The sequence below is a fragment of the Eurypyga helias genome, unplaced genomic scaffold (genome assembly GCF_000690775.1).
Source record: "Eurypyga helias isolate BGI_N326 unplaced genomic scaffold, ASM69077v1 scaffold38460, whole genome shotgun sequence".
Taxonomy (NCBI): Eukaryota; Metazoa; Chordata; class Aves; order Eurypygiformes; family Eurypygidae; genus Eurypyga; species Eurypyga helias.
Window position 1 is genome coordinate 25,082 of NW_010224600.1, and position 19,454 is coordinate 44,535.

Consider the following 19,454-nt stretch of genomic DNA (forward strand, 5'->3'; position numbering starts at 1 on the left):
ACACGTGCAGAGATAAAGCTCTGATGCTAAATGACAAAAGATCACAGGCTTTAATTAAGTTTTCCAAAAGAATTATGTGTGACCTCAGAGGGTATAGTTATCACAAAACATGAAAGGAGACAAAATAGAGAGAAGTCAAAGAGTTTGGGTTTTTTCGATAGGGATATTCAGATGCATCAAAGTCTGTGGTGGGATAGGCCTGTGGCTGAGGAGACTTCACATAAGCTGCAGCTCCTGCCCTCTCCTGGTATACAAGAGGGAGTTTTATTTCCTTTTATGTGATATTAGGTGACACTGTTTCCTACAGGAATTTTCAAGCCTGGAGCAACTAAAGAGAAGGAGGGAAACTGTGTTGTGACTCACACAGTAAAGAGCATACCCATTTTGAAGGGTGCTCCATTACAAGTGATCAGTGGAGGAGAAAGGCAGTCAGGCAACAACACGGGGAGTTTGGCTCACCGTTCATCCCGTCGCACTTGGAGTTGCCGACATTAAAGCAAGACGTCTTCATGTTGCCTGGCAGGATGTTCCACCACTTGTACTCAAACCCAAGAGCTGGTTCAGTCCCAGCAGGACAGGCTTTGCACTCTATGGGGCGAGAGGGCGGGAAAAGAAATCACACAGGCAAAGCACATCTCAGGGTTTTAAAGAACACAGACACGACTTTTTACTTTCTCGGGCACGTAATGAGCAAAGAAAAGAAGCTATTTCTTTATAATTAAACAGCCAAAAACTTATCAGAACCAGTAAAATGGAAACAAGACCAGCATTTTGTAAACTGCAGACCATAACCTGGTGGTAAGTAATCTGCAACTGCTCCCCTAATACCTCTTTCTTTTTAATGGCTTCAGCTGAAGGTTTGATCATACATGGTAAGCACAAGTTCCCACAAAATGCTGTAGGTGACCACTGGGGCAATACATCTCAGAAGCAACAAGCCAGAGTTTTGGCTAGACAATGTTGACAGGGTACTTATCTGACAGTGCTTAAAATTAGTTTTTCACAGGGAAGAGTTTGGCATGGACAGGAGAATGGGTGAGGAGGAAATACGGACTTTAGAAGTTCTGATTCGCTTCCCAGAATCCCTTAAAATAGCCCTCAGGATGTTTATATCAGCCAAGAAATGCATTCAGAACACAGCAAGTCAACTGAAGGCAGCAATCCCTGATAAGAAAGGACTTCAGAGAGAAAACAGATATCCAACTCCCTCTCTCCAATGTTGTTTAATAAGTATTCTATGCAAAATGAACCCTGACTCGTGATGATGTGTTATTAAACTAAGTCACATGCAAGCAGACAAATGCTTCTGGGGACACAAGCAACTTGTTTGTGGACTCCTACCTTGTGTCCCGTCCGAAAAGGTGCCTGGTGGGCAAGGAGTACAGGAAGACGAGGCATTGTTGTAAAAGCCAGGATTGCAGGGTGGACAATCCTTCCTCTCTCCAGAAGGAGGTAGAGTCAGTGCCTCGGGGAGATCCTCTCTGCAGATCTTGGGTTCAATCCATTTGTACATGATCTGAGTCTGGAAAGAGAAGACACTGAATATCCACGGTGTGTTACAAAGTTTTAGGACCAGATGCACCAATCATGTTCCCCCTTGTAAACGAAAGTAGGGTATTCCCAAAATTTTAGGCCATAACCAGACCTTGCACATCCAGGACAACAAAGGGAGGGGTAGAGAAGGGGAACAGAAGTGACTGGGTTCATAGAGGATGCCAAGATTTCAGGCCTTAAGAGCAAAACAAAAATGTGAAGCTTAAAACAATTACTACTGTTTATTCCTATTTATCTAGTAGATTTTCCCATGAAATTGTTTCTGAGGAACATCAAATAAATAATTCTAACAAATGCATAAGCAATGTCTGCATTTTAAACTCAGTCACCCAAAATGTAACTTCTGCATTATAAAATCCCTTTATCGGGACAGCATGTGTTAGTAGAGAATATCAGAAGTTCTGCATTTTCTCCCTAGTGGCCTGTTCTTTGGAAAGTCCTCAGTTTCTCTCCAGACATTTTCACCTCCTGAGCAAATACCAAAACCACAGAGGAACTACTCCATCCCCTCTCCAGTCCCTCCACATGACACAAGAAGCAGCCTATGAACACTAACATGAGCCAGCCCTTAGTGTTACCATATACAATGCTATCACCTCTCTGACTTCACCTCTCTTCGATGACACACAAGTTTTCTGACTTCAGGAAAAAGCTTAGATGAGATGCGTCACCCATGGTGTTGGGTTTCAAATTCCATCTGTCTTTGAGGCTATGCCCTAAAGGGTTTAATATCTCAAGGCAAAAATTAGTTTTGTTCCAGAGCTGAGAAACCCAACTGGCAAGACTTTAACCTGGCCACAGCTCCTTCCCTGGGTATGTCCACCCTTTGGTCCCAGCTGTATTGGCCCCCACTGGACCAGTGCAATCAGGGATCCTGGAGGCCAGAGGCATGGGCACAGAGGTTGATAGGGGAGATTTCACCTTATGAATTTGTTTCAGGGTCCTGAGCACATGCCCCTGCCATTCCGGGCATTGAGCTGCTTGTGCTGAAGGTTAGCTCTCTGATAACACAGAGCTGCTCAAGAACTACTGACTGCTTTGAACCTGTTTGAAAAGAAAAAGCTGGAAGAAGCCTGTGTGCAGGCTCAGGCCTCAGCTCCTGGGAGCTGCATTAAGCAGAGGTTCTCACCCTTTGTCCCTGCCTGAGCTGTGTTGCAGCCATGCCCGTGCCAGGTCATGTACCCTGGTTGACCCACATGGACTTGATGACCAGCTTGACATTTGTCGTATCTCATCACTATGGATTTGCCTGGCAACCTTGGCTGAACGTGGCTGCTGATGCTGGTTCTGCTTTTGCTCAGGTACAGTGGGACTGCTCCTGCTGTCACAGTGGCATCTGTCCCTTACGGTGCTGCTCCTGAACACTTAGAGGATTTTTAGCAGCATCAGGATGCACAGCATTTACAATGAAAAGGCTCAGGAGATGGCTGAGTACCTGTGTGGTGGCCCAGAGCCCAGACCGACTGTTCACACTGAAGCAATCCTACTGCATCTGAGCAGAGAGAAAAGGGTCAGAGAGTGCCCACAGCCATGTAGGTGAGGGTTTCTAAGACTGCAACTGAAGCCATCAGCCTGGGAATTTTAGAGCAGTAGAACGGTGAAAAGTCAATAGCAGTTAAGTGCCTAAATCTCCTGAGACCCCTTCTACGCATGGAGTGTGGACAGCAGGAGGGAGGTCAACGGTGGGAGCTTATTCAGTGCCAGGGAGCCTTGAATGGCAGTGACAGGGTGATCTGCAGCGGTCTGCAATTAAAGCAGTACCTAGGGGTATAGCTGTGACTGCTGCTGCTAATTCCTCTAGTCATTACAGGCAGTTAAGAGAGCAAGAATCAGTGAGTCAAGACCAGGTTGTAGAGCTTGCCAGCTCTGGGACCAAACTCAGTGATGGTTCGTTACTGAAGCACACAAACCCTCATCCACATTTTGGAACTGTCTGACCACTCCAAAATACTCCATCCCACGAGCAAATATTAGGCCAGCAACCTACAGGTTCTATGTATTTTGACTACTTGCCAAAAGTAGTCAAATAGTAGACAGCAATCCGGATCTAAGAGAGATGGGAAAAGGAAGAAAAGAGACAAAATAGGCCTGACCACATGTTCACACCTTTGTGAGCTCCATATTCCAAGTAAATAGGAGTTTCTTCTCCAAGTCTCAGCAAAATCCCCACATGACTGCTGGGACAAAGTACGGGAGAGCTCCAAAGCCAGGCTGCTCCACCACCAGGTCTCCCTTTGACAGATCCAGTAGATCTAAGAGCTCTGGGTAAAGCAGTCTGCGAAGAGTCCAGGTATTTCGCGGCATCCCATGAGGCAAGGACGTGATTCCCAGCTAAGTTCTGCTGCTGCCCATTACAGGCTATGTACATACCATTATTCAGTGAACTCTTCTTTGACACTAAAATCAAGGGACATGACACGTATCACACCTATGCAGACAAACCACCCAAAATAGGTATGGTCATGTCCAATGTTCCTGTGCCATGGTACACCTGAGTCATGCCTGGGCATTGGTGGGACAGGGCAGTTTGACACAAGCCAAAAGTATGCCACGAAAGACTGCTAACAACCAAAGACCTGGGTCTATTCTGGGAGAGTATTTCAGCCTGTACTCCAACGTTGTTTCTTAATGAGCATGTAGGTAGCACCAGTGACCCAGTCAGACTAATCACAAGTGCGAGGAGCTCAGCATTTCACAATGACAGATCCCTTAAGCAGACCCATGACAAGCAAATTCTTACAGATGGATAAATGCTGAAGAGAAAGCAGCTAAAGGACAAGCCCAAAGCCTCAGACAGATTCAATTCTGGAAGCAAAATCAGGAAAGCAATTCCTAGAATCCCTACCTTTGTTTTAAAATCAAGAGATCACAGCAAGTTCAATGAGGTTAAAAACAGTGTCATGCCTTCTACTTACTTTTCCTTCCTTATCACACGGGGTATGGATCTGGAAAAAGTCTTTGTTTGTGCATGGGGGACGCTCTATACACGCACCGGATCCCTCATCTAAAAAGAAGTGTGAGGAGCAGGATGTTAAACTATCAAATGGTCCCTGGAAACAACCGTAATGAGCTTAAAATCTGGAGTGAGTTAGCAGAGAAATACAAAACGAGGATGAAAAATCAAACTCTTAATGGAGTCTACATGAACCTTTCTCTGAACTGAAGAGCGGAACCGGGAAAATACCAGCTATGCTTGTACTGTCACACTGAAATTCACTGATTCAATACAACCAAGGAGCAAACCCTCACTCCACCCCTTCACCTCTAAGCAGTAATTTGCATAGTTTGCCAAGCATGGAAATATGTTCTCACTTGATAAGGTACAAAAACACTCCAACCCATTAGAAACTTCCCTCTAACACTAGGCCAATTTTTCATCTCCCTGAGTGTTTTTGCAGGATTCCCATCATGAGCATAGGCACAGGTCCCCAAGCATTTGCCATAATTTGTAACAGCCAGTGTTACTGCTGATAACTGATGTTTCAAAAACTTTCTTATAAAACAATTACAAGGAAGAAAACTGAAGACATTTTGACCATGAAGAAAAGATTGTGCCTGTGTTATCTGATGATGACCAGCTAACCACAGCCGGGAATGCAGAGGACTTTGGGGACTAGGGTTTGTAACTAGACCACCACATCTTCCAGCCACAGGGGAGGCAGTGATGGGCCGGGAGAGGATTTAGAAAGGACATTCCTAGAAACACAAGCCTGAAGGCAGTAATGAAGCCAGTTCATGGCCAGCCGGTAACACAAATTACCACGAGGGGGCACAGCAGGACTGTTACTGTCCTTCAGAAGAACTGTTCCCTTGGAGGTCACAAAAAATCTCCATCCCTTTATGTCAGTGCAGGTGATCCTAGACAATATCGTGTGGACCAATATGTCTATAAATGCCCTCTACAGCTTTTGGGAAGCCCCATTTTCATTTTCCCTTTGCATATCAACTGGAGACTAAACTTAATTGTTGGGTAAAACCACTCTCACATCTGCACAGAGAACAGCCTCCGTACTCAGACTCTCCCGGTTCTGGTCATCCCATTTGATTTACGTACCTGCATAATACATTTCTTCTTTACACTTGGTGCACTCTTTAGCTCCTTTCTCCGAATAAGTATTTCTTGGACACACCTGGCACCCAGATGAACCTGGCTTGTCACTGAAGGTACCAGGCTTGCACGCGAAGCATTCTGACGTATATGCAACTCCTGTAAGGTAAATTACAGGTAAAGCACTGAAATACAGAGCGACACACTGTATGTAACTACTGCCCACCTGCTCATGGGGAGAGCAAGCCAGCTGGGTAACACAGCTTAAAAATCACAGACTTTCACCGCTCACTTCAGACACTTTGGCTTTGGTGACTCATGATTTAGGTCTTTAATCTTTGCTCCTCAGTGCAAGTCTGACCAGTAAGAGCCTTATATGACACTCCAAGTTTGATTACATTTAGGACCTAAAGAGCAATCCTAGTTAATTAAATTATTTAAATAGCAATTTAACTGTCACTGTTATGATATAGGCATCCATTTATCACTGTTGAGAGCCTTACCAATACGCATGGTCTTTCTGTACTACGTTAAAGAAAACCTGCTTATTCCTTTTTCTTTCTTTATGTGCTCAGCCAGTCCTCTCCAGTAGATGGCACCATTTACCAGCGAAATTAATTTTCAGCCTTTCCCTGACTGAAGTTTCGCTGTTCTCTTTCTGCACATTAGAGGAGGAGATAGAGAACAAGGGAGCTAAAAAGCCACTTACTTGCTGTAGGCATACCAGTAGAAATGGCACTTGGCAAACACTGTGACAAAAGAGCGAGATAAGACCTAGAAGGCAAATATCACTTACCTTCAATTGTGATGTTTTTCACCAGAACTGGTTTTACTACTTTGGACCCCATGAGAATGCCTGTTGTTCTCCAGTATAATATATTGCTACCTGATTTCAGAGTTACCTGTAACAATATGCATGACAGTTAGCAGGCATCCCCTCACCAAGAAATGGTTTTATTTCTTACTTCCATTACTCAGATTTCCTGCATTCTAGCAGCAATCCTGGTTTTTCCTAAGCTGCTTAGTGAGTCAAGAAGTAATTGGGAGATAGCTAGGCAGACACTGCAGAGACATCTTTGAGGAGTGCCGAAGTGAGTTCAATAAAATAGCCACCCGACACTCCAATTTTATGGAAAAACACCAAGAGGTGCTTCAGACCTTCTTGTAAGCAGAACTGGGAAAAAAATGTTCTTGCCTTTATCCAGCTACTCCTGGCACTCAGGAGCTTTTATCTCTAGCCCTATGTTCAGATACAGTCAATCAATTTGGTTTTAGAGATTTGAGATACACATTTATAAAGAAACCAAACACAGCCCAGAGTTCACAAACCCAGGCTCAGAAGCGAGTTTGTTTATAGGCTTTAAAAATCAAGCTCTGCCTGCATCTAACACTACAGCATCATGATCAGTAAGCCAGGCGGCACAAACCATGAATGTCCCCAGCAGCAGCCCCATCCCTCCTGCTCATTTTTGACCCTGAACAGCAGATGACATGCTGGGGGAAAAAAAAAAATTCCAACAATAAAACAGTTTCCCACCGCTCTGACCTACTTGCCTTTATAGTATGGTTCAGCATAACCCCTGTGCTGGCACAGGAAGCGTGATGAGTTGGTGGCATCATGGCTGGGATAAGGAGGAGAAAGGCAGAACCACTTCTTTCGGCAGCAATGTCGATGCTTGCTGCCTTGAACTCACTTGTGTAACTACAGTATCACTCTACTTACTAAAAGCAGCATGTTTACCAAGACTCTGCCTGGCCTGCAAAGCTGTACCATATCTACCAGCCCAGTACAAGATGTCTACTGCCAACACAGTGACACTGACCTGAAGGTGCTGTATTTTCACACAAGAAGAGGGATAAACTCTACCAGTATAAGGGTCCAGAATAACGAGATTTACAGTAGTGCTGTACAGGCCTTCATGGACCACAGTTTTTGTTCATCCAGGATAAAGAGTCCAAAAAATCAGCAAAGTGGAGATACAGTATGTTGTATTGCCCACTCTCCAAACACCCACTATCCAGAGGAGCAGAGGAAAGCTGGGTTACCTCAGGTAACAGCAGAACTGGGACCGTATTTAACTAAACATCATGTTGTGTGGTGTAGAGATACCCAACTGCTCTGGCGCAGCAGGAGCAGCATGGTGAAAGCAGAGGTTGCAGCAACTGGAAAACTGGGCTCAAAGAAGCTGCCATGACAGGATTTGCAATGCAGACAAAAGCCTCAAGGAGAGCCAAAATAGTCATCTCACCTAGTTTGCATGTCTACGCTTCACCCAGGCATCCAAGCAACCTTCATATTGAAGACACTTGCACATCCTGGACAATGAGCTCAGATGCCACCGTCTCCCATGCAGACACTGTCTACATCTGTCAGTTCACCCAAGTTGATGCCTTGGCCTTGGATCTACCTCTAAGCCCATGCCACTCACCCCTCCTCACCCAGTTCTCTGCCTCCTGATGTGACTCGCATGAGGCTTGCACCTGAGCTAATAGGCACTGCCAACCAGAGCTGGCTTAGGAATACAGTTTCTCCTCCAAGAGGATAAGCAGACCATGGAAAACAGAGAGTGAGCTGCTGTCTATGCCAATTAAATGCTTTTTTCTTCTGGCACAATGTCATTTATGCTATTCCTTTGCTAGCATGAGAATTAGGGTATAGCAGTATAGTGGAAACCAGGCATCAGCATGAGCTCATGTGCCCACACATGGCCTGTGCATCAAACCAACTCAGCCAGCTGGGTCAAAGGCCAACCAAAGGGCTGCTGCTCCCAGCATGAAGGAACCACCCTGGTGCTGCCAGCTTGCTTTTCAGCTGGGTAAGTCACCACCAAGCACAAGCTGGGTGCAATCCAACTCTTCAGCACAGATTCGAGACTAAATGCTCATCTTGCCTGCCTCCACAAACACACACCGCTTCCATCGCTCCGCTGAGCAGCGGGGAATAATTTCGTGCTCTTGTGAGCAAACAACTGTTGTACAAGGTTTCGATTACAATCATGCAGAATGACTGTGGCATGTGGATTTGCATAAATCTATTTAACCTCATAAAGCACTTGATCCAAAACCCAGGGAAATCAATACAAAGTCTTGCATCTACATCATTTGCTTTGGGATCAGCCCCTCAGAGATCTGCCCTCAGTACCAGGAAAGCTGTGCTTCTTCAGATGCATTCACAGGATCTGGCCCTCGTTTGCTATCTGCTCAGAGGAAATCACAGAACTTTATAAATGGAAAAAACCTACGTGAAAGAATTTTTTGCACACTTACAGAATGAGAGCCCCATTCCCCGTTGTCCGTTAACTTCACCCACTTGTCTGCTGTGGACTCCATCTCTTTGCACTGGTCATTTTGTATCTGTTAATAAAAACACAAGATCAGTGGCCACAATCAGATGCATTTCTCTGTCAGCATAATGACTGCTGGCTGGAATGATCAGCTTTGTTCCTCTTGCCTACATATTTAGGACAGCAGCTGCCTTACTTGCGGCAGAACCACACCAACGTTCCAAACCTGCTACCAGCTTAACAGTGCCTCCGATGACCAGCCCTGATGGAGATAGGAAACAAGAGCAGGAGGAGAAGACTTCAGCCTTGTGTTCTTGAAGGGAAATCAGGGAGGTTTAGATTAGATATCAGGAAGAAATTCTTCACAGAGAGGGTGGTGAGGCACTGGAACAGGTTGCCCAGAGATGTTGTGGATGCCCCATCCCTGGATGTCTTCAAGGCCAGGCTGGATGTGGCTTTGAGCAACCTGGTCTAGTGCAAGGTGTCCCTGCCCATGGCAGGGGGGTTGGGACTAGATGATCTTTAAGGTCCCTTCCAACCCTAACCATTCTATGATTCTATTCTATGATTCTTGCTATCAGGTCAGACTTGGATGCTGAGCATCATGTCTTGGCTGCCTTCTCCTGATTCAACCAATACCCATCCCTCTAAAATCCAAAGGCCATGGGCATCTAAGTCAGAGGAGAGGTAGAAGTGGACGGGCCAAAGCTAGAAGACAAACTGCTTTCTCTTGCAGCCAATATCTGCTATGGTTTTGGCTCCCTGCCACCTGACCTTACTAGGGATGAGTTACATCATCAAGGGAGATGCAACATGCCATGAAGAGACTGCCCTGGCAGAAGTGTGATGCTGATTGTCCCTTGTCCAGGTCCAGCACAGCTCAGGAGCCTTTCCTTGAAGCAGGGTTTGGTGCATGGACTCACAGAGGTCCAATTCTGTCTTCTCATAACTGTCTTCTCTGAAGAAAAAGTATCAAGTCCCTTGAGGCAAGAGTTCATTTACTCAGCTTTTATTCCACCAAGAAGAAAGGCCAGTTAAACACTTTTAGAAGACCTGGAGTCAAGCATCCTCCTCAAAGTTGCTCTACAGCCATCTAACATCCACATAACCCCACATCTGTGCACTTAATTCTCTGTGCACTTAAGAGAATTCATCTGTGCACTTAATTCTCACCTAGACCAACAGCACTGAGGAAAAGATGTGAGAAGAACCACCTAAGTAGAAGGCAGATCCCTAATTATCTTGCGCAGTGTGAGCTACAACATCTTTGTGCCTTGGTTCCCATCTGCAAAAGGGAGATAAGGATAGATAGTCTCTTCTCACACGGTTTAAAGGGCTCCAATATGTAAAAAAAGCCTGGGAAGGGCAGGCTGCAGAAGCACTGGGTATCTAACAAAAAGCATTCATGCTTGCTTCCCATGTTTGAGGACATCTCCTCGCTCACCCTGACTGAATGTGCAGTCACCTGTGCCTGGTGAGCTCTAAAAGTTCATCATTTCCCAGAAACCTGCAAGCCACAGCCACTGAAATGCCACTGTCCAGAGACAGAGTGTCATTGTTTAATATATTTAAGCACAAAGACATGTTAGAGAAAAAAAATGGACTTTTAGAGAAGTTTTAAATACAGTTTTCCTGAAATATTCAGACCAACTAGGAATTATTACATGGCCATTTTTATAAAGGACTGCAACTCTCAACAGGGAAAGATAAATTTAAGGAGGTGAATGAGTGGGATATGAATAAAAGTAATAACCAAAAAGCAATTTTCAAGCCAGTGCTCAGAGAAACAGTATATTTACTCCATTGCAGGAGGAAATCGGTCAGTCAGTCAAGCAACTGGAGTTAGATTCATAATCCTGGTACATTCATCTGACAGCAGAATGCATATTTGCTGCTTTCTCCCCATGAAGAAGGCAGAATAGTCTAATATAAAACTAAAATTGCTAAATAATATTGCCTGCACTGTTATCAGAGTGCAATAGATTGCACTGATGTAGCAGCAAGAGAGTACTTTCAGCAAATTATTTTTGTCTTCCCATCTTTACTAAGGATAAGGATACTTTACACCTCTCTCCAAGCTTCAAGAAACATTAAGGAACAGCAGCTAAGGCTTCGCACTCCTGTGAGAAACCATGAACTGTGTTTTTTGGATTAAAAACAGAGCTTACCAGGCAGGGAGAGTAGCAGTAACAGAAGAGACTAAGAATTTCCAGTCATCTCCTGCTCTGAGCTGCCCTCTCATTAAGTTTTTTTCAATATAAGGTTGGATTCATCATATAAAAGGACTTACAAAAAATTCAAAGAAGATATTGTTGTCAATATACTGGTATTCGAAGAAGACAGAACCAGATTTCTTCAGGTGCACAGCGTAGATGAGAGAAACTGTACAATCATCCCTGTTCGACTCTATGTAATTCCCTCGAGGTGTCCATGAAGAGCTGATGAACATAAACAAAATAAGCCTCAGCTGAGACCACAGACACTGAGGAGACTTTTCTTACACTCCTATACAAAACCACGTTACTTAATAAAGAACACAGAATCCCACAATAGCTGAATCCATTGAATTTGTAACTTTATTACTGGATTCCTATTTAATTTTCAGCTAAAATAATACTTATCATTACGGAAAAAGATACGGTACTAGAAATTTAGGACACAACCTATATAGGAAAGTTTTATTATCCATAGGACCAACATAACTTTCAATTATACTTGGAAACAGCCTTCTGCAACCACCACGGGTCTCTAAATAGGCTCTGAAAGTGCATTTCAGCCCCATTACTATACCATGACCCTGAAGCTTTCCAGCTACACATAAAATGAGCCCGAGGAGACCATGATGACAGCAAAGAGATGGCTAAAAATTTTGCTTTCCAGACACTGTTTGCCATTAGCAGGGCTGGTTTCCCTCTGGAGAGCTTAGGTAAGTCATTAAGCTAGCTTTGTGCTGAGGAGCTGTCTCAGGTTCGCCCATGGCTGCGTAATCCAGATGCAAACAGAACTTCTTACTTGTTGCAGCTGTCGGCTTTATTCTCAGCTGAGCCTACCGCTGTGTCCATGAAGGTCGCCACGTTGGAGAATCCTGCCGGCAGCTCATCCCACTCGTCAAACTTGATCCCGCTGCCCAGCGAGTAGGTCCCCTCTGCACATTTGCTGCACACCTGGTTCTTCATCTCCAGGTACTCACCAGACGCACAGGAGAAAGCTGGGGAGACAATAATTTCCACTATACAAATGAAGAAATTAATCCCAATTAATATCCATATTTTTTTTTTTTTGCTGCTTAATTAATTAAGAGTGAACTGTCACTAAAGGGAGAATGCCTGAGCCCCAGGAACACAAGAGCTGAACTCCCAACATTGCCTGCAAAATTGACATGTTCACCAGTGCCTGTTTTCCCAACGACGTGGCGGCACTGAAACCAAATCTCATATGACAGCTCCTGATTTGCAGCTTGTCTCCGTTGGCAAAACAAGATTTAGAAATGCAATCTCTACCCACTGACTGTGTCCAAAAGCAATCTGTGAAAATAAGGACTTGTAATAAAGTCCTTCTCACCCTTGATCACCCCCCTGTTACACCCTGAACTCAATTACAACCCCCAGCACCTGAGAGCCGGAGCAGACTCTGTCACCCACCTGCATGGCAGCTGGGAACTGGGCCCAGCAGCACGCTGATGGAAATGCAACACTACAATCCTCGGCTGAGCGCTGCAGACCTAATCCAAGGGTCTCTCCACATTTCTCTGGGCACAGGTTGCCCAGAGAAGCTGTGGATGCCCCATCCCTGGCCATCTTCAAGGCCAGGTTGAATGAGTCTTTGAGCAACCTGGTCTAGTGGAGGGTGTCCCAGCCCATGGCAGGGGGGTTGGAACTAGGTGATCTTTAAGGTCCCTTCCAACCCAACCCATTCTGAGACTCTATGATTCTTCTCACATGGGCTGCCTACAAAGCCTTGAACATCTTGCCTGATAGACCAGGTAGTCTTGTCAAAGATGAACAATGGGCCTGTGTCTTGTAAAAGCGGATCTGTGACAGGGGTGATATTAGCATGCTGAGAAAATAAACACTGCTTGCCAGCACAGCAAAGGTAGTACTTAAACATGCTTAACCAGGGGAAGTATAATTAGGAGGTATCTTCACAAAGTGCTTCTTTTACTAATAACTCTAAAATTACTTACTCCAAGTAACTGTGTATCACTTGTTCCAGTCTGATCACACCTCTATCTGCTAAAGGAAGAATATTCCCATTATACAGAGGAAACCTGGACAGCAGGTGAAGTCCTGTATACCCTTGGAGCTCCCTGTCTGTGCTGGGCATCCTAACTCCTGCCAGGATGCTCATTTCAATGGCAGACCATCCCACTTTCCCCCAGCCCCATGCTGCAACATGTTCTCTCTGAGACTGAACCTCCTGGATGGAAAACAAATGAGTACTTTCTGCAGAACATAATATTTCCTATGTCACTTGCAGATTTTTAAACTTAACTGCGCCAGTCTAACCAAAGCAGGATTCAGTGCAATGCACACAACTCGCCTCCCAAGAACTGGTGGGATTTTTTACTGTTTCAAGCATGCCACACTGTGCAGTGACAGATATTTCATAAATTCACTTTAAGAGACATAAACTCACAGTCTGAGAAACTGTAGGACGAGACAAGACTGCCAGCCAAAGTGGTGAAACAGGCCCAAAACAACTGACACCAGCTGACGGCCCAGCATATGTGGTTTTATAAATGTGCTGATGTTTATCTAACTGTAGAAAAACTTGTTTGATTGTAAGTACTTTGATAAAGTCACGGCAGCGTAACACCAATTTCGACCTAACTCCAACTGCAGTTCAAGCTCCCATTTCCATGCTGGCTCTCACAGCATTTCTTCGTGTAATTGTCCTTGACGGGCGGCACTAAAATGCAGATAAGAGGTCCATTTTGATGGAAAGATCTGCCAAAGGGTCACTCTTCCCTCTTAGTCATATCAACATACTCCAAATTTAGACCAGAGCACTTCAAGCTAATAAATTTGTTTTTCTAATCCCGTCGCTCGCTGGTGACGGACCAAGAAGGAAAGTGAGCAGGAGCCTAGCACGGACGGGTGCTAGGCTAGATATATGCAAGTAAATCGTGCCACAAGAGATTTCTGTGAAAGACTGACAGGCAAAAAAATCTACCCTTAGTGGGGGCAAGTGGTTTTCTGTAGGCAGTGGCACATGATAGAGTGGTTCAGCTAACATCCCACCTGGCTACCGCTGCCACCTCAGCTCCAGCCATAGGATGCACCTGTGGTTGGGGTCAGAAGCACAGCTTTCTTCAGAGAACCGGAGAAAAGCAGCGTGCACTTCCCCACGTGTCTGGACTGAGACCACACATTGCACAGCTTTTCATCTTAAGTGGATAAAGGTGTCCTACTCACTGCTTTAGCATTATTAATACATCCTTTTTTCTTTTTCTTTTGAAGGGTGCACAGACAAGCCATCAGGAAGGGAAGTAAAAAAATGAGCTCCCTCATGACATATTAAAGTCCTCTAAGAGTTTCAGCATATTTAAAGAAAGTTAAATGGCAAGAAACAGAGAGCACTGCTTAAACACATGTACCATATTTGTGAAATTCAAATAGGAGTCAGTAACTGCAAGCAACTCGCTGCCACAGTGAAGACACAGAAGGCAGCTGAGCCTCCTCTTCGACTGCGGTAAGGTTGAGCAGAGATTACTGCTGTAACCATACTGATATCTTTTAACTCCTTGCAGCCTGATCATTTTAGAGGGGAAAAAAAAGGGTGTAAGAGAACAGGCAAGCTGCCACAGAAGGGACTGCCATCCACCACTCACCCTCCAGGAAAGAGATGAGCCTTTTTCTTATTTAGGTGGGGAATTACCTTCTTTTCCCTTTTCTAAGAATCGCACTTCAAAGGCAGCAGCACTTCCCATCAAAACACATACATCTGCAGGGGAACTAGCTCTGAGCATGCCAGCTGCTTGCCAGCTTCAATTTGGGGCTGAACATGGCTAATGGCAACACGAACCCCTTTCAACATTGGAACAGATGCATCGTTTGGTCTCGTTCCAGGCGGTTAGGAGCAGCTGGAGGGAGATGGGGAGGAAACACGGTGTGTGACGAACACTAAGATGGTCTTCTCTCCTAGTGTCGCACAGTTTGCTCTTCCAGCAAGGGGGAAGACCAAAAGCCAGGCCAAACCCTCTATAATTTAAGCAGCATCTATTCAGGAGTGTGTCCCAGCTGGAGATGGGCAGGTTGTAGCCATGCCCAGAGGGACCCTGCAGAGCAGATGTCCCCTGCGATGGGCCAGGAGGCACTTGACCAGGGTGGGGACAGGGCACAGGCAGACGATCCGTCCCAGGGCACTGGTGCTTTGCCTTGACCATGGCTGCTCCACCTCACTGAGATGCAGCTGAGCACAGGTCCAGCGCTGAGCACAGGTCCAGGGCTGACCAGCAACCGCTTGTCCACAGAACGGTTGACATTACCGCAGCACCACTGTGTCTGGCGTGGTGACACAGCAAGATACTGTCAACGGGAAGGACAGCATCACTGCATAGGAGGTTAAGGTATGATGTGAAGTGTCATGAATCTAAATCATATATTTTAGGCATGTGCTCTGATTAGTCCTCCACTAAACACTCGCTCTTGCTTCTGACTGCAGAGGCAAAATCAGTCTCCTGGCTTAGAGGCAGCCTTTGTGAACAATATCCGCACCCAATTCCAGAGCCCAATTGTGTAAGCTTTTGATACTCATTTTTTTGAGAAAACACCTCCATTGAATAACTCCTTATATGTCTACCCTGTTTCAGAAAACAGAACTAAGGTTGTTAAATCACACAGGCAATTCTGAAGACCTCTTCCAGAATGGACACTATTGATCCTGTTTGGACACCACTATTCCTCTTCCTCTCAACTGCAAACTTTCCTATTACAACTTTCAAAAACCAGTTTGGGTGCCACACACTAACTCACACAGAGCAATGTATGTCATGAAGACTGAATTTGATCTTCTTCCTTTCTGTGAAAAAAACTGAAACGTGTTGAAAGGTTTCATGACTTGCCCATCACGGTATTTTTAAAACCAGGAAAACACTTTCAGAGGCGTTCAGGCACTGTACAACACACTGTGGTGCCAGATATACTGATGCCTTCAGTAATTCCAGTGAAGCTGATGCAAACATTGGTGATTAGCAGCTGCAGCTTTGTTAAAATAAATACAGAAGAAAAAAAAAATACATTGTGGTTTGTACAGGCAAGCAGTCTCGGTCACAAACGATGAAGTAAAGTACTGTCAGACACTGCCACAGGCAGCCACACACATTCATACACGCATGCAATAAAGCTAACACCGGATTCACCTCATAAAAAATTAACAAAAGCTGCAGTACTAATACCCACCAAAGCCATTGTGTAAGTCTTGTCAAACAGACCTGATTTCATTCTTTAAAAAGATTACAAGTCGCCTGATAAAGGTGACTGAGTGGATGTAATAGACTTAGGGTTTCTAATACAGTTAACTTAGTTTTGCATGTCATTCTGATGAAGAAGGTAGTACCACACAATACCAGCACGGCACATCTTAAATGGATTAAGAACTGCCTGAGCAACAGATCTCAGACAGGGCTGGCGGTGGGAAACCATCACTGAGCAGGGCGGAAGGGGGCAGTTCTGCCTGCCCCAGGACAGGGCCTGATGCCCGTCCGCATTTATCAATGATGTGCAGGCAAACAGAAAACGAACAGTATTAAAATTGGTGGGTGAGAGACTGTTGTCAAGCCTAAGCCCCCTTGAAGTCAGTGTGCTTTAACAGAGTCAAAGGTAAAGACAAGATGCTGAAGGCAAGGAGTGCCATCCCTGCCTGCAGAAGGCTGAAACACACCCCAGAGAGCAGCGAGACCCAGGGTTGGAGTGGACCCACCTCAGCAAGAACCTCCACTATCAAAATGTTCAAAAAGGCTCCAGTGAGATCTATGGAAATATTTGGAGGTGGAGGTAGAGATGTGTAGGATGGAACGTGTGTATTACAGGCAAGAAGATTGTTCTGGTAGTGAATATAGTCATGATTCAGCATTTTTAAGAGGTCAGTGCAAAACGAAAGGGTTTTAAATGCTTTTAAAATTAGGGGTAGTGTCTTGCAGTGAGAGATCTGAAGTGCTTAGTCTATTTAGTTTATCAAAAGAAGATTGAGAGTCAACTTGATTAATATATAAGCATCTCCAAGGGGAGAAAACACAGGATCCCACTGGACTCTTTAATCAAGCAGAGAACTGCATAAGAAGAACTACCTTCTGGAAGCTGAACCCAGACAAATTAAAATTGGAAGTAAGGCACACAATTTTAACAGGAAGAATGATTGATTGCTGGAACAACCTGCCATGGCATGTGATGGACCCTTTGTCTCTCAAGTGCTTCATACCATAACTGGACACCATATGGAAGAAGAGCTTACACCAAATAGAAATTATCATCCTCAGCATCAGCCTGACTGGATGCATTTTAATGGCCTGCAAGGTCAAACTACCAAATCTAGTTAATTCCCCTCCTCTTAAATTCTGTGAGTCAATAGTGACCAGTACCTTACCTCCTTCCTGGGACACACCACGGAGGTGGGGCATCCTGAAGCAGGACCCCTGCCCACTGTGTAATCACTTCCAAGGGGTGCTTGGGACAGATTACTTTGCAGATCTGATAGTACTTTACAATCCCTCTGCAGACATGGAAACGGCTCCCCAGAGGGCAAAACAGACCATAAACAGACTTGCCTCATTTGTCCTTTGACTGCAAGGCTCCAGGGTCACATTCTGCCTTTTAGCACAGCTGTGGCCCTCCGGGTGATTTTGGTGGACTAGGATCAGTGTTAGGTGGCACATTTCTAGTAACTAACCCGAACAATCTCACATTGCTTAACTTTCTGATGCTGGGGGTCAGGACAGGCTTATCATAAACACAGCTGGACTAACAGAGGAGATCCTCACATGTATGTGACTACTCAAATTCTGCTGGGGTCTGAAGCCTTCCTCTGGAGTGTTTTCTCATGTTGAATATATCCCAGATATTGCCAGGCTGTGAGAAGGATCAGAGTATTTGTGATCTCAGCAGTAGGTTAATCAAAGCTGCCTCACTGTCCTGCATGCTCCAACACCAAACCTACCATATATTCAATTGCCTTCCTTCTTTCTGCAGCCCTGGCCACTCAGCCTTGCACACCACTTGGACCCACTACTTCTACCTCTATCACTCTCCTCCGCAGACATTTCTAACCTATGACACCTAAAACTATATCAACTTTTCTGTTTATTCTGTTGCCATTGAGCATGTGCACATTCATGTGTGTCCTTCTGTGCTCCCTCTGGCTCTCAACGCATTACAATTTAAAAAAAGACACAGGACTGGATTTTGCCAGACTGTAACAACATTAGAAGGGGGTAGCAATGGAGCAATTCTACCCAAACCAGCAAAAATACACAAGAAAAACAATCACAAACACAGGCTTTCCATCTCTCCCCTCCATTCCTATGATGTTCATCCAAAGCCCCGCTGCTAGGATTCAGGTGAGATGCTGCCACATCCTGCAGACTAAGTCTGGGCTGAATTATCTCAGACTCCCAGGGGCAGAGGTGGAAACTGTAGCTCAGAAAGGAAATGTGAGGTTGGCAGCATCCCACAGTTGTCCCTCTGAACAGCTGCTGGGTTCAGACTGGAGGGGAAGATATGGCCAAGGACAAGTACATAAAGGCATCTGTTCAGTGATACCCTGGGACATCAGGGCCCACACAACACAGAACCAAGGACCAACCAAAATACAGCATGAGGAAAAAAAAAAGACAGCCAAAGGACAAGAGGAAATCATTGCTTCATTATTAATGTTTCCTATAATCTCAGCCAGCTTCAGAATGTCTTTTGTGAATAATTTATATGTGGCTTCTCCAATAGACTGTGAATAATTGATGTTCGTTTTCTTCAGTCATCATATCCCAGTGTGTTACCAGGAACCAGACCGAATCTTAATTTAAGGAAAAAAGTCTGCCAAGGATGTTTAGGCTTGAAATGTGATCACAGTGAAAGCTTAGGGAAGAGTACCTTCTGCAGAAGAGACCCTTTTCTTAAGAGTAAATAATTCTTCCTTTCATCCAAGAAATTACAAAATAGAGCAATGCTTTTTCCAGTTCACCTCTTTGACAGGATCAGTACCATTTTCTACAGCTGGCCTGGCATATAGGATTGTTTTATTATCACTTCTATTTCATCATTTGGACACTGAAAGATGTGGGTTTGGAATGGGAATACTCAACAAGTTCACGAAAGCGTGGCATAGAGTGGAGGAAGGCAGTCATCGCCAAGAGCACGTTTGCTGCCAGGGTTACAACCATCCTCATGGCTCAGCATTTGGAATGGGAATACTCAACAAGTTCACGAAAGCGTGGCGTAGAGTGGAGGAAGGCAGTTTGCTGCCAGGGTTACAACCATCCTAATGGCTCAGCACAGGAGAAGGCAAGAAACACAAGGTGAGTGAGGAACTCTCCAGCCCCCACTGACTCCATCAGGCTTATTTTGTTTGCTCAACAA

At 45.0% G+C, this 19,454-nt stretch overlaps 1 protein-coding gene across 1 annotated transcript in view; it reads right to left on the minus strand.

Moving 5' to 3' along the window:
- KIAA1324L (KIAA1324-like ortholog) overlaps nucleotides 1-19,454 on the minus strand; it is a 48,326-nt gene that overhangs the window by 19,765 nt on the left and 9,107 nt on the right. Inside the window, exons 2-9 of the mRNA XM_010162019.1 lie at nucleotides 11,899-12,094; nucleotides 11,177-11,324; nucleotides 8,870-8,956; nucleotides 6,399-6,504; nucleotides 5,609-5,761; nucleotides 4,470-4,558; nucleotides 1,342-1,522; nucleotides 460-588 (exon numbers count right to left, since the gene is read on the minus strand). Coding sequence (XP_010160321.1) covers nucleotides 460-588; nucleotides 1,342-1,522; nucleotides 4,470-4,558; nucleotides 5,609-5,761; nucleotides 6,399-6,504; nucleotides 8,870-8,956; nucleotides 11,177-11,324; nucleotides 11,899-12,062 — 1,057 coding nt within the window. The 5' untranslated portion in view covers nucleotides 12,063-12,094. The remainder of the gene's footprint in view (nucleotides 1-459; nucleotides 589-1,341; nucleotides 1,523-4,469; nucleotides 4,559-5,608; nucleotides 5,762-6,398; nucleotides 6,505-8,869; nucleotides 8,957-11,176; nucleotides 11,325-11,898; nucleotides 12,095-19,454) is intronic.